The sequence below is a fragment of the Zonotrichia leucophrys genome, chromosome 1A, assembly GCF_028769735.1.
Source record: "Zonotrichia leucophrys gambelii isolate GWCS_2022_RI chromosome 1A, RI_Zleu_2.0, whole genome shotgun sequence".
NCBI classification, from domain to species: domain Eukaryota; kingdom Metazoa; phylum Chordata; class Aves; order Passeriformes; family Passerellidae; genus Zonotrichia; species Zonotrichia leucophrys.
Window position 1 is genome coordinate 4,156,259 of NC_088170.1, and position 14,757 is coordinate 4,171,015.

Consider the following 14,757-nt stretch of genomic DNA (forward strand, 5'->3'; position numbering starts at 1 on the left):
CCGGGAGGGATGCGGGATTGGGAAGGGATGCGGGATCCGGCAGGGCTGAGGGAGCCGGCAGAGCTGAAGGAGCCGGCAGAGCTGCAGGAGCCGGCAGGGCTGCGGGCGGAGCGGGGCGGCCCCGGCGCGTCAGGCAGCGGCAGCGCCCGCCCCGCTCTCGGAGCCGCTCAGTTTTCATTTCCCGCTCGGCCGGGAGCAGACACAGAAAGTGAAACTCGGAGCCGCCCTGCGCCGCCTCCCGGCAGGCACGGAGGGGGCTGGGAGAAAGGGAACCCAGGGGTTTTCACTGCTGGTTCTTTGTCCCTTGATGCAAATCGCTGGGGGAAGCGTTGTGAGGCTGAGCTGTCCGCGCACAGCTGCGCTCCCAGCCCTGTGTCAGGGACCTCTGCAGCCCCACTGAGCCGTGGGGAGGAAACATGCACGGGAGGATTTCACAGGGGTCATCTGGAGCCCATCCGAGCTGTCCTTGTGGAGGGATTCCAGCTGCAAGCCCTCTGCTCCCACTGCTCTGTCGGAGCCAGGACAACTCTTCAGTTCTTAGCAGGTCTTCAGTCGAGGCACAGGGACAGTGAAAATTGCCCTGAATCGTCACAGAGGGGATGTGGGTATCTGTAGGGACTTCTGAGCACAAGGGCTCAGAAGTTTCAGTTTCACAAATAACTCAGTGTCTTGCCTTGTGGCAGAGGTTCTCAGCAATAGTTTAAATTTAGTGATCTTCCCTTTCTATTACTGGCTTGTGTGGCGACTGGCCGGTAGAAGGAAGGAAGGGAGAGAGGAGAACCTGTAAGCCATAAACTGCCCAGAGAGAACGAAGCCACCTGAGCAAAGTGCAAAAGGACACTGGAGGTTGAACAGGAGCTAGATTTGCCAGGTGGAAGTTGCTAAAGCAGCGTGCAGTTGAAACAGCTTTTGGTGATGACCCCTGTGAGAGCCTGGGCCCTCAGTTAGGAGGAGTATTACATCTTAAGAATGTTTTAAGCTTTGCCTGCAGAACTCAGTCATGACATGGCCCTTCCAAAGCAGGCAGCAGGCAGAGCTCAGAAAATGGAAAAAGGGAAACTCAAACTGAAAGGTGCAGTGTTTGAGTGTCCAAACACACTGCCCACCCCTTGGACAAAAGCTGCTAGCTGCTGATAATTGCCACGGCACTCCTAATGTCCAAATAGCTCCAAAAATGCATTAACTGCTTCAAGAGCAGGACTCCTAATTACTGAGTGTCCTTGCGAATAAAATGAAGTGTAATGTTGGTGGTCAGGATGAGATCTAAAAAGCCTTCAGGAAGTTAAGAAATCCACATCCAGTGTTATGTCAAATCAGCCAACATGAATTGCCTCATCTGAGATGTGACTGCCCCAGTACTTGGAGAGTACTGAGTCATTGTGTAAGGGAGGCATGACAAGGACTTATCCCACCTGGCAGGATTGCCTCTTATCAGCCCCTTCTTTATCTGCAAACCCAGGCTGAAGCCTCAGGTGTGCACATCCCCTGCACCTGGGAGGCCCCTTCAAGCATCACTGGAGCAGCACCCAGTGATGGTTCAAGCCATGAGCACCAACAGCCGGTCTCTTACAGCACCTGGGCAGCTCCAGTGATGGTTGAGTGTTTGAGCAGCACGCACTGCTGGAACAATTTGGTTTGCGTGGTTTAGGAACATGGTTTCTGTTTAACACTTCTCTACAGAAGACTGGGATCAAACCATGTTTTCCCCCATCTTTCCCCCCATTCCCTTTTCTGGGAAAATCCAGTCCAGGTTCCCCTATTTGATGTTCTGAGATGATCTATTTCAGGGTTTTCCCCATTCCATATTCCAGGGAAATCCACTCCAGGTTTTCACCCATTCCATATTCCAGGAAAATCCAGTCCTGGTTTTCCCCCATTCCATATTCTGGGGAAAAAATCCAGTCCAAGTTTTTCTCTATTCCATATTCTGGGGGAAATCCTGTCCATATTTTTTCTCCATTCTGTATTCTGGGGAAAAAAATCCAGTCTGGGTTTTCCCCCATTCCATATTCCAGGAGAATTCAGTCTGGGTTTTCCCCCATTCCGTATTCCAGGAAAAAAATCCAGTCCAGGTTTTTCCCCATTCTGTATTCTGGGGAAAAATATCCAGTCTGGGTTTTCCCCCATTCCATATTTCAGGTAAATCCAGTTCAGGTTTTTGCCCATTCTTTATTCTGGGAAAAAAAAAATCCAGTCCAGGTTTCCCCCCATTCCGCATTCCAGGTAAATCCAGTCTGGGTTTTCCCCTATTCCATATACCAGGTAAATCCAGTCCGGGTTTTTCCCTGTTCCATATTCTGGAGCAAAAATCCAGTCTGGGTTTTTCCCCATTCCATATTCTGGGAAAATTCCTGTCCAGATTTTTTTCCATTCTGTGTTCCAAGGAAAAAATCCAGTCCGGGTTTTCCCCTATTCCGTATTCTGTGCAAATCTAGTCCGGGTTTTCCGCGGTGCCCCATCCCGGTAACTTTGGGCCGCTGCCATCCCGATGGATCGGTTCTGGTTTTCTTCCCTCAGGCAGCCTCAGGTTTAACGTGAAAAGCAGCGAGGTTTGCTCGCCTTGGTGAGTGAGGCTCAAAGCGGGATTCAGTGAAATCCCTGCGGAAATCCGTGTCCAGGGCAGCCCCGCGGTGGTCAGTGAGGATGAGGAGGGGCGGGGCAGCCCCAGGTGTGGTTAGGGAGGATGAGGAGGGGCGGGGCAGCCCCAGGTGTGGTCAGGGAGGAAGAGGAGGGGCGGGGCAGCCCCAGGTGTGGTCAGTGAGGATAAGGAGGGTCAGGGCAGCCCCAGGTGTGGTCAGGGAGAATAAGGAGGGTCAGGGCAGCCCCAGGTGTGGTCAGTGAGGATGAGGAGGGCCCGGCCTTGCTCAGGGCTGCTTTCAGGCAGGTTCCTGTACCTGCTGGAGGGGGTGATCCCCAGGAATCTCCCAAAGGACGGCAGTGACAGCATCTGCAGGGCAGGGGGCACACCTGGGTGCTCCTGGGGCATTGCTCAGGTGTGCCAAGGGACAATCCCTGTGCCCCAGGGCCGTGCTGAGAGGGGAGCAGCACACCTGAGCAGGTGGAGCAGCTCAGGGAAGATCCTTTTTGATTCTCTTTTGGATTTCATCTTCCCAATCCCATCCCAGTGCCTCTAGTCCCTTGCTCAGTGCCCCCAGTGCCTCCCTAGTGTGCCCCAGGGACCCCAGACTACAGCTGATGATATCTTACAGGATAATTAATAAAAAATGTCCGCTCCTAAATTTACGTTTACAAGGTATAGAAAAGCTGAGCTGATTGTTGACACATGCCATACAGCGATACAGAGACAAAATGTATTTTTTAATTACTCCCCATCATTCTCTTCTTCGAACGAGTCAGTTCCCACTTCTTCATAGTCCTTCTCCAGGGCAGCCAGGTCCTCCCTGGCCTCTGCAAACTCTCCCTCCTCCATGCCTTCTCCCACGTACCAGTGCACGAAGGCTCTCTTGGCGTACATCAGGTCGAACTTGTGGTCCAGCCGCGCCCAGGCCTCGGCGATGGCCGTGGTGTTGCTCAGCATGCACACTGCCCGCTGCACCTGCGCCAGGTCCCCTCCAGGGACAACCGTAGGGGGCTGGTAGTTGATCCCAACCTGGAAACAGGGATGGGAGAAAAGGCTGAACCACTTATTTATATGTACAATTTATTTCCTAACAGCAGGAGCAGGAGGCAGCCAAAGAGCTGAAGAAAGGTAAGTGAAAATGCTGGGGTAGAGTGGTGCCAGGTGGCAAATGCCATCACAAATGTCAAAGAGCATAAAACTCACTCTAATATCTATTTGCTCACTCTAATATCTATACTATTCTACTGTTTAATGTGTGGTGGTGTTCTCAGGGGTCCCAGGATGATGGAAGAGATGAGAATCTTGACTCCATGTTTCAGAAGCCTGATTTATTATTTTATATCTATTATATATATTTTTATTATATATATAATTTTATTATATATATTATTATTTTATTATATGTATTTTTTTTATATTTTTATATATTAAAACTATATACTATATATACTATACTATATATACTATACTATATATATACACTATGCTATATACTAAAAGAATAGAAGAAAGGATTTCATCAGAAGGCTAGCAAAGAAAAGAAAGGAATGATAATAAAATCTTTTGACTGACCAGAGTCCGAGACAGCTGGACTGTATTGGCCATGAATTAAAAACAACCACAGGAGACCAATCAGAGATGCACCTGTTGCATTCCACAGCAGCAGATAATTATTGTTTGCATCTTGTTTCTGAGGCCTCTCAGCTTCTCAGGAGAAAAAATCCTGGCAAATGGATTTTTCAGAAAATATGTCTGTGACATTAATGCACACTGATAAGTTTGTAGCTTTCTTAACAGCTACTCAGTACTGAACATAGAGTTTCACCAAGATACTCTGTAGAAACTAACATAAAACTTGGTTCCCAGTTGGGAGTTTGCATTGCTGAAGGAGCTGCTTGTATGACAAATGCTTTTCCACTGTTAATGTCTGTATTAATGTAGAAAATGTATTTCCAGACACTGCTGTGTAAGCAGTGGGGAAAGGGTGTATAATATTTCTAGGTTAACTAAGAGATTCCCTAATATGAGTGTTTCCTTCCTGTATTAATTTTATCAACTTTGGTATTTCCTCAATTTTAGATTGTGCCTCAGAGGCAATGTTCATTGGCTGTTCCAAAGGTCAGATCTGAAATTAAAACTTCTTTCCATTTTAACCCATACACACTTCTAATTTCCACTTACTTAAATATGTAAGAGCCTGTGTCAATGTGACATCCAGAGGAGAAAAGGCACATTTTATATAAATGCATCCTTCTTACGTTCATTGGGAAATATCTATATTCCCCCATTGTGGAAACCCAGGGCATTGGAATATTTCTCTGTCTGCTCTGGGGTGCCCTGACCCCCAGGGCAGCACTGACTCTGACCCTCATTCATGGAGAAAGTTTCCTGAACTCCAGAATAGAGTGGAATCCACAAAAGTGTGAAATAGATATAGAGAGTAGTGTAGGTGATCACTTGGTGAGAATTTGAGGTTTTGGGATTTTCAGTATGTTGTGGATGGAAGCAAGGTGGAGGACACAGGGGGTTGTCCTGGGTTTCTTCTTCATGCTTCTTCTTCATGGGTTTGGGTGGCATTTTGTAAGTGGGCAGAAAAGTTTGCATTGGGGGCTCTTTGGGATCAGTTATTGGGTTAAAAGGGAAAATAATCCAGGTGTCAGTTCTTAATTGGATAGTTTAGTCTTAAAAGACCTTGTAACAAGAGATTGTTGGCCATTTTGTGCTGCTGAACTCACAGTTCAGCAGCACTGTTTTACTGATAAGAAATAATCAACACATGAGTCCCAACAAGAATTACTGTCTCAAGTGCCTTCAATCTAGACTCAGAGAAACTGACGACTGCAGTATCCCCACACCCCATGTTCTGGGGGAAATAGGAGAAATAGATTAGATACTTTAAATACAAGTTTTCTATTGGAAAACTTTAAAAATACCAGTTTTCTGCTGGACTGAACCTCCCCTTTCAACACTAAAGAGAAGCTTGTGGCAGCCCTGTGGGATTCACATTCTCTGAACTGGAGAGAAGCAGAGAAAAGAACGATCAAAACAATTCTTATGTCATTTGCTGCACCTGTGTTTGTTCACAAGTGGAATGCATTGTGGAAGATTGTTCACCTGAAGGGAATTAATAATTGGATTCTGGTGTGAGTGTTTTGATTCATTGGCCAATTGGATCCAGATGTGTGACAGTCACGAGATGCTGGGCAGTTGGGTGCTGGCAGATTCAGTTTAGATGTAGTATAGATGTAATATAATATGGAATAACATAGTATAATAAAGTAATTCATTAGCCTTCTGATAAGATGGAGTCAGATGCATCATTCCACCTGGATGTGGGACAAAGTAGAACCCTTCTCACCTTGATATCTACTGAATCCACTCACCTTGAAGCCTGTTGGGCACCAGTCGACAAACTGGATGCTTCTCTTGGTCTTGATGGCAGCGATGGCCACGTTGACGTCCTTGGGCACCACGTCCCCGCGGTAGAGCATGCAGCAGGCCATGTACTTGCCGTGCCTGGGGTCACACTTGACCATCTGGTTGTTGGGCTCGAAGCAGGCATTGGTGATCTCGGCCACGGAGAGCTGCTCGTGGTGCGCGCGCTCGCAGGAGATGATGGGCGCGTAGGTCACCAGCGGGAAGTGGATGCGCGGGTAGGGCACCAGGTTGGTCTGGAACTCGGTCAGGTCCACGTTGAGGGCGCCGTCGAAGCGCAGCGAGGCCGTGATGGAGGACACGATCTGGCTGATGAGGCGGTTCAGGTTGGTGTAGGTGGGGCGCTCGATGGCCAGGTTGCGGCGGCAGATGTCGTAGATGGCCTCGTTGTCCACCATGAAGGCGCAGTCCGAGTGCTCCAGCGTGGTGTGCGTGGTCAGGATGGAGTTGTAGGGCTCCACCACGGCAGTGGAGACCTGAGGGGCCGGGTAGATGGCGAACTCCAGTTTGGACTTCTTGCCGTAATCCACAGAGAGGCGTTCCATCAGCAGGGAGGTGAATCCAGAGCCCGTACCGCCACCAAAGCTGTGGAAGATCAGGAATCCTTGCAGCCCAGAGCAGGCATCGGTCTGGAAAGCAAAAGGGAAAGTGAAACAGCAGCGACTAAAAAAGGTGGAACAGACTTTGCTATGTGAGCTTGTCCTGAGCTGAAGGAGTGAGCAGTCACAGGCAGTACACAGCACAGATTTCATGTCAGGTTTTCCTGGGAAAGGGCTGCTGATAGTTCCAACCTTTGCTTTCCTCACTGTCTCAACTTGTAACATAAGGATCTGTCCAGGCTTCTCTCTCTCTGAACTTCACTCTGCTCTGTTATTCTAGTTGAAACCAGCAATGTGCAACTGCATAATCCACCCTTCAGTATCAGTACTGGTGCTGTAGGGCTGTGCTAATAATTAAAAATTACATATTCATAACCACTTTATAAAAGTGCCTGGAGGCATGCAGCTGGGAAGTGAACTACTGGGCTTCTCTCTTCTCTACCATGTCCAAATACCATCTGTATGACTTGCAGTTTTTTGCTGAACCATTGGTGTTATTTGCAATTAATAAGCTGTTAGTTCTGCCCTTCTTTCTTCTGCAGAGCCCAAACTGCTGTTTCAGAGCTGCTGGCACTTACCAGCTTACGGACACGATCCAGCACCATGTCAATGCTTTCCTTGCCAATGGTGTAGTGGCCACGGGCATAATTATTGGCTGCATCCTCCTTTCCAGTGATCAGTTGTTCTGGGTGAAAAAGCTCCCGGAAGGTGCCAGCCCGAACTTCATCTGAAGAAAAAAGAGAAATTGTAAGAATGTGGTCTTTGTGAGGGTTGTCCCCAGGACGAGATGAGAGATGAGAATCTGACTCCATGTTCTCAGAAGGCTGATTTATTATTATATTATATTATATTATATTAAATTATATTATATTATATTATATTATATTATATTATATTATATTATATTATATTTGCTATACAAAAACTACACTAAAGAAAGAGAGAGGATACATCAGAAGGTTTGACAAGAATGAATGATAAAAACCCGTGACTGACTCCTCAGAGTCCGACACAGCTGGACTGTGATTGGTCGTGAATTAAAAACAATTCACATATTTGGATAAACAATTCTCCAAATCACATTCCAGAGCAGCAAAACATGGAGAAGCTAGGGCTTCTCATCTTCCCAGGAGAAGAAATCCTGGCAAAGGGATTTTTCAGAAAATATCACGGTGACAGTAAGAATATGCTCTAGTGTCAAGAAATTCTGGTTGTTGTTGGCATTAGGAGCTCATGATGCCAAAAGACAGATGCTGATGGAGAGGGGAGATGTCTCTGGAGCATTTTTTCATTGTTGCATTTGTTTGATTTATTGTGCATCTTCAGTCCAGCCACTTATCTTCTCATGAGCTTGTCAGTGACAAGTACAATCTGCATCCACAAGTCCCCAGAAAAAAACAGTGTGAAGAAATTCAGGTGTCCCAATTTTTAGACATTCTTCTTTACTGGAGGGAAGCGGTCAGGCTCCCACTTTGAATCCAAACAGAAGAAAAGCAGAATCTGAATGGCAAAAATGTCATGATAAACAAACCCAAAAGTTAAATATTGATGCAAAGAGAAGCTGTACACACTACGTGTACCAGCCATTAAACTGCTGGGGATCCTCTTGTTCCTATGTTTGTAGGACCTGTGACAGAATCAGGCGTCCTGTGTCACAAGAAAATTGATTTCTTGCTACCTGGTGGTAGCCTGAGCTGCAAAGGGCCACTTTGTGCCAGTGGAGATATGAGGTGATGTGAGGAGAAGCAATCTCATCTCCATGTTGCAGGTTTGTTTCTATACTGACCTACCACAGTGGGCTCCAAGTCCACCATGACAGCCCGTGGCACGTGCTTCCCAGTGGCTGTTTCGTTGAAAAACGTGGTGAAGGAGTCATCAGAGCTGAGTCTGTCCTGCAGGTCCTTGAAGGTGCCGTCGGGCTGGATGCCGTGCTCCAGGCAGAAGAGTTCCCAGCACGCATTTCCTATCTGCACTCCAGCCTGGCCCACGTGCACAGAGATGCACTCACGCTGAGGGCAGAGAGGAGAGGCAGGGTCAGGAAAATCAGTGTGCCTTAGCCCTCCCTATTCCTGGTGGTCACCTTTCCCCAGGGTATTGCTTTTCCAAAAAGTCAGTGAATTGTCACTGTCAGCTGTTTGTTTGGTTGTTCAGCCCCGTGACCACAATGGGACTGCACATACCAGACACTGGGACAGTTTGGTATTTTTGGGGTCCCCCAATGAAGGGCACAAATGATGAATCTGACTCTATGTTCTTAAAATAGTATTATATTTTATTGTATTGTATTATGTTATGTTATGTTATTGTATTGTATTATGTATGTTATGTTATGTTATGTTATATGTTATGTTATATTATATTATGCTATACTAAAACTACACTAAAGAATAGAGAAAGGATACTTACAGAAGACTAAACGAGATACTAACCAAAACCTCATTACTCTCTCCTCAGAGTCTGACACAGCCTGTGATTTGTCATTAAATCAAAACAATTCACATGTTGGATAAACAATCTCCAACCACATTCCAAAGCAGCAAAATCACAGGAGAAGCAAATGAGATAATATTGTTTTCATTTTTCTCTGAGGCTTCTCAGCTTCCCAGGAGAAGAATCCTGGGCAAAGGGGATTTTTCAGAAAATATCACAGTGACAGGACAGTTCTTTAAAAAATTGAGATGTGTGTGCTGTACTACAGAAGTACATTAAAACAGTCAGGAAAAATAAATTTCAATTACTCAAACCCCACCTTTCTTCCTGGACTGGCCCTGCTGAGGAGCACATCCCAGTTTAGTTTATTTTTATCCTGGCTGGAACCTGACACAGCCATGTGGCTTCCCTCACCCTTATGTAACCCAAGGCAGATCATGTCTTTTGATCCTTCTACCCTCTGATAGCAGGCTAGCGTGGAAACTTGGAAGAGCTGCTTTCACCTAAGGAAATTATTCCAGATTTTCTTGGTCAAAATAAATTTTCCTTCCAGCTCCTGAGCAGCGATTAATTTTACAACACAATTTTACTCCATGGCTTGTCAGTGCCATTGCAGTGAAGTGTATTTTCATGATTTCCAGTGTTCTTTCTGTGGCAGCCAGGAAGAGAAAACTGTGTAACACCAGCCTAAAGTAGGCAGGTGTCAATTGCTCCAAAATCCTGTACACTTAAAAGTGCAGAAGCATGAGGACCCTGCTGCTGGATTTCATAAGTTCACAAGCAGAATTATAAAGCAAATACTTCTGGGTCAGTCCCAGCAGTTGCAACACTGGGTGTAGTGAAAGGCATTTTTTTGAGGAGAGAATGGTTTCAGGCATGTGGATTGTTTCAGGTCTGTTTTCTGTTCTGGAGCAATTAAAGCTGCCTGAGCTCTGGTTTTGTGATCCCCAGGGCCCTGTCTGTACTAGGGAGTAAAAATATGTCATAGTACTGAAAACTGGCCTGTGATCTCCTGTGCTGATTGATAATTGGAAAAAAATGGCACAGTTTTGGCTTAGGCCAGATAATATTTATCCAGACAATGCAGAGAACAACTCATTGTCAAGAATGGTTTCCAGTGAGCAGCTCACTGACCACTGCCAGGCTTTGGAGAGGGAAGGAGAACTGAGATGCCCAGCTGTGAAGCAGGCCTGGCTTTAAGGGCAGAGGATGGTCCTCACTCATCCTTGTTTTGTAATACTGCATTTAGAGATAACCAATGGCACTATCAGATTTGACCAGTTAATATTTTTTAAATTAAATTCTGTAGCTGCTTACCCAGCAAAATCATTCTGTGACCTGAGAATTAAATGTATCCTCCCCAAAAACTAAATTTTCAGTCACAATGTGTGACCAGCAACATCTCTGGAGAAGTGTTTTCTTCACAAATTGACATATATTTGTGTTTGAGAAACATAACTGAAGACATTTTTCAGAAACAACTGGAATTTCAAAAGTCAGCGCTGCCCCAGCTAGTCATCCCCAGAAGTTCAAATGAACATGAACATTTAAATCTTTTAAATCTTTTTAAAGCTTTTATTCAATGAAATAAATAATTTCTATTCAGTACTAATTTCCAAGCTGAGAATTTTTGCTGACTCTGCAAATGCATGTGCTCTCAAGTGTACTTGCACAACCCTGGTTTTTGCCAACTGAGTTGTGCAAAAGTCTCTGAGTGATTTGAGTGACAGTGGGGCTTCATAAGTCACTGTGTTGCAATCTGGAGGATTACTCAGGAGACACCAAAGGCATATTTGGGCTTAGAGAATTCAATTAATGCTGGCTTTCCACAGGGCAGGTTTCTGCCTTTTCTTTCAAATCCCAGTGAGAATCTCTGAGGCTGGCAGGCAGCAAGAAAAATAAGGCTTTCTTTTCTTTTCACACACAGCAATGAGGCAGCTGGCTTTTAAAAATAATATATTTTAAAGCAAAACTACAATTACAAGCCAAGTAGTATTTTAAAATAAGAATTGCTCTGCTCATTTCTTCAGGTCTGTAGAGGAATTGGTCTGTTTTTCACAGATAAAACAAGTAAGTGCTGCCTGAGGAAGTTAGTATAAAAAACTTCATACAGGACTGCAGTTTAAGACTTTTCAGACTGTTTTCAGCTGCACTAGTTTGAAACCACATCTCAAGCCTGCTTTTTGAGCTATTTCATCTTCTCCTTCCCCAGCAGTAATTTGGAAATATTCTGGCAAAGAGAGAAGACAGTGAGAAACAGGTTTCTGACTTTGCATAGTGAACAGCATTAAAATAGATGCCAGACTTTTAGCAGGGAAGAGGGTGGGCCTTCTTCAGCCTCACAGCCAGAGTAAACTGATCTTTACATGATATTTTAATTTGGAGCCATTTCCAAACTCATGTTTCACATCCCACCACTTAAATGTCTGTAGACCCAGGAAAGGTTTAACGAAGAAACAGTAGAAAGGACCAGACCCTTTGTGAAACTACACCTGGGACAGCTTTGGCTCTTAAAAAACCAAACTGGCTCCAGGATTTACTGCAAAAGGGACACTTTAGTCCTCCAGCTATTCCACAAACTCGCTCACTTCCCCAGGTCTGGGAAGCCCGTGGAAGTATTTTGCCTGTGAGATGAGCTGGCAGAAAGTAACACAGTTCTTCCTCTGCACCAAAATTAGACTCCGTGCTAGAGATACACTGGGGTACAAGGTGAAATGGATTTTTTCACATTCTAAGCGATTTTGAGAGATTTCTACGAATTTATAATAAACCACTAAAACTTAAAAACAAAGGGCATTTTTTCACTTACTTAAATGCATACATATATAAAAGAATTAATAGACTCCAGAAACACACATGCATACCCTGTATAGCTGTGGACAGTATAGCCATTGGGGCTAAATTAATTTAAAACAGACACAAAGATAAATAACTTTTTTGGTTTATTTCTATAAAAAATTGTCTCATATGAAAATGAAGTGGTGTTGGGAAAATGTGGTCACAACAGAAAGAACCAAGCAACTAAGACTCCACATGTAATTTAACTTATAAATCTCACTTATATTATCTCACTATTGTGAGAATATTCACCTAATTCAGAATGGATCTCTACTCTGTCTCACTATTTAAGGACTCTCTGAAGAAACTTAATGCAGTAATGCTTCAGTGAGATTTTCTGCACTCCTTTCCCATTTCCTTACGTGGTGAGTGGTGTGTGAGATCAGGGTTTGGTGGCAAAACCCACTGATAACAACAGCAGACCCCACAGCCCTCCCCGTCCCCGTGTGCCCGGGGCTCCCCCATTCCCTTACCATGGTGTGTCCAGGGGTGTTTCCCTCCCTTTGGGGTCCCTGCTGGCAGGTCTGTGCAGGAGCCTGGCTCTGCAGGGCAGGAGCTCCAGGGCCCAGCCCCAGCACCTGCTGCTGCGCTTCAGCGTCACCGCGCCGGGGACGAGGTCACCCTGCTGCCCCAGCAGCCTCCTGGGCAAATCCTCCACACAGCCCGGCCTCACAGGCACCCCAGGCTGCAAACCCAGGGCAGCCAGGGCTGGCATGCTTGCTGGTCTGGAGCCTGGCCATGGAACACGTTGTACACTGTGCTTTCTCACCCCTCGGGGGTGTGCATCACCTGCGACACACACAGCATCCCAGCTCCCCGTTCTGCCAGCACTAACTTCTGTAGGTGAAAATCACACCTGAATTCCAGTGCAGAAGGCAGAAGAGAGCAAATGAATTTGTAAAAGAGAAGAAGAAAAACAAAAATAGAGATGTGGAAAGTAAACATAACTACCATTCTTAAGTGTGCATTTAATGTGTAAACATAGTACCATTTTAGTAAACATAACTACCATTCTTAAGTGTGCTCTACTAGTGCTTTTAAATTATCTCTATTTTTAAATTAAATTATCTCTAATAAATCTGTTTATTAACCTCTCAGTTTATTTCTGTTACTTCTCTTTCCATGTGCTGTCAGCAGTATGGAACAGCTTTCAGTACAGACTCTCGCTTCTCTGCCCAAGCTCAGAAAGAAATTTGATTCTTTTTGCAGTGTTTATTGCAGGACAGATCTGGAGGCATCACCCCAACATTCTGACACCAAATTAGTGCAGTCACATCCTCCACTTTGCTCCTTCTGCACCAGTTCACCACTGGAAAGCAGCAGCTTCTCTCAGTAGAGAAATCCTCGTGGTTGCAACCCTTAAGTAACAAAGAGGAAGGCACACTTAATTGCTTCATGTATCCCCTGACTTTATATATCTACTGTTTATGATGATGTTTAATCAGCAGACATTAAACAGACAATTCCTAAAATGTAGGTTAGTCTGCTCTGACAGGATGATATCAATAGATTGGTCTGCCACTGTTGGCAATCAGCATAGAAGTATCTTCTTTAACACCTACATTTTTACAGTGACAACTAGAACTAATTCATACTGGTTTTTATAAAGTCTTTTTGGTTTAGTCTTCATTTTGCTGCTCTTTACATAAACCTGCAAATCATTACTCTTTGCTGGATTCCTGAAAGTAAGTCATGATGGATGCTGGCATTCAACCTCTGTGGGCAGAAACCTCTGCCATATGAAACCTAAAGCCTTTTTCACATCTCTGAAAATGGCATTTTTGAATAATCTAGAACTCACGAGTACTGCTGCACTGGATTAACCCCAGCTGGCAACTGAGCACTGAATCAGAAGAGTCAGGGAGAACCTGTGGGTTGAGGTATAGTTTAACACACAAAGCAAAAGTTGTGCACACAAACAAAGCAAACCAAGGAGTGGATTCACATTTCCCATGGGCAACCAGGACTGCAGGGCTCCATCACTGGCCTGGGAAGACAAACACCATCATCCTGAATGTGATGTGATTTCTCCTTCTGCCCCCAACTCAATATGCTGGAGACTGAAATACATCAAGAGGCCAATGAAGGACAGTTAAATGCTTTTCCTCCTCTACTGGATGTACATCACTCCCTCCCTACAGGCTCATTACCTGAATGATTCACCAGCAGTGTCAGAATCATGGATTATTCTAGAACATTATTATGCCATTTTACAAAACAGTGCACTCTTAGTTCTTAGGTGATCACACAAAAATCTCTTTTCCTTTTAATTTGGAATGTGTAAGTCTTTGCTATTTCCCATTCATTTTAATACCTTCCTCAGTAAGAGAATGAAGATTTGAACAGTTTCCTGGTGCTCCTGTGTAATTGTTTTCTGTTAGTTTGTTGCCACCTGCTGGAAGAACCAGCAACATTTCATTTCAGGATTTCTGAACTTCCCAAGTCTAGTAATTAAGTACCTGTATAACACTGCTACATTGATAAAATACTGGTTTTCAGGCATTATCCCTGAAGAGAACTGTGCTATGTATTTTTTCTTTTTATTTGTAGAGTTTTCTCTCCTAATACAGTAAGGTCAGAACTGTAGTTAGTTCTAATATAAAGATACATTCATCTTATTATGATGAATACCAGGTACTTTATTCTTGGTAGTATTGCTCTTGGCCATGCCAAAATGCAGACTTACACTCTGCCAACATCATCAGTGGATTGGATCTCATCAGATTCACACTGAAGACATTTTCTACTCAATTCAAACATGATGAAACTATGAAACAATGTGAAACAATTATTGAAAACTTTGATATACTTTGTAGTGTATCAATACAATAAACCCTTTTTTTAATATTCTCAAATCACACAAACAACTCTACA

The 14,757-nt window shown here is 44.6% G+C and overlaps 1 protein-coding gene across 1 annotated transcript; it reads right to left on the reverse strand.

Moving 5' to 3' along the window:
* Nucleotides 1-3,319: 3,319 nt before the first annotated feature.
* Nucleotides 3,320-8,465, reverse strand: TUBA8 (tubulin alpha 8). Its single transcript, XM_064735570.1, has 4 exons — nucleotides 8,402-8,465; nucleotides 7,194-7,342; nucleotides 5,965-6,645; nucleotides 3,320-3,610 (listed from the first exon to the last, which is right to left on the reverse strand). The coding sequence occupies exons 1-4, from the start codon at nucleotides 8,427-8,429 to the stop codon at nucleotides 3,323-3,325; spliced, it is 1,146 nt and encodes a 381-aa protein (XP_064591640.1). The 5' UTR covers nucleotides 8,430-8,465; the 3' UTR covers nucleotides 3,320-3,322.
* Between the last annotated feature and the right edge of the window lie 6,292 nt (nucleotides 8,466-14,757).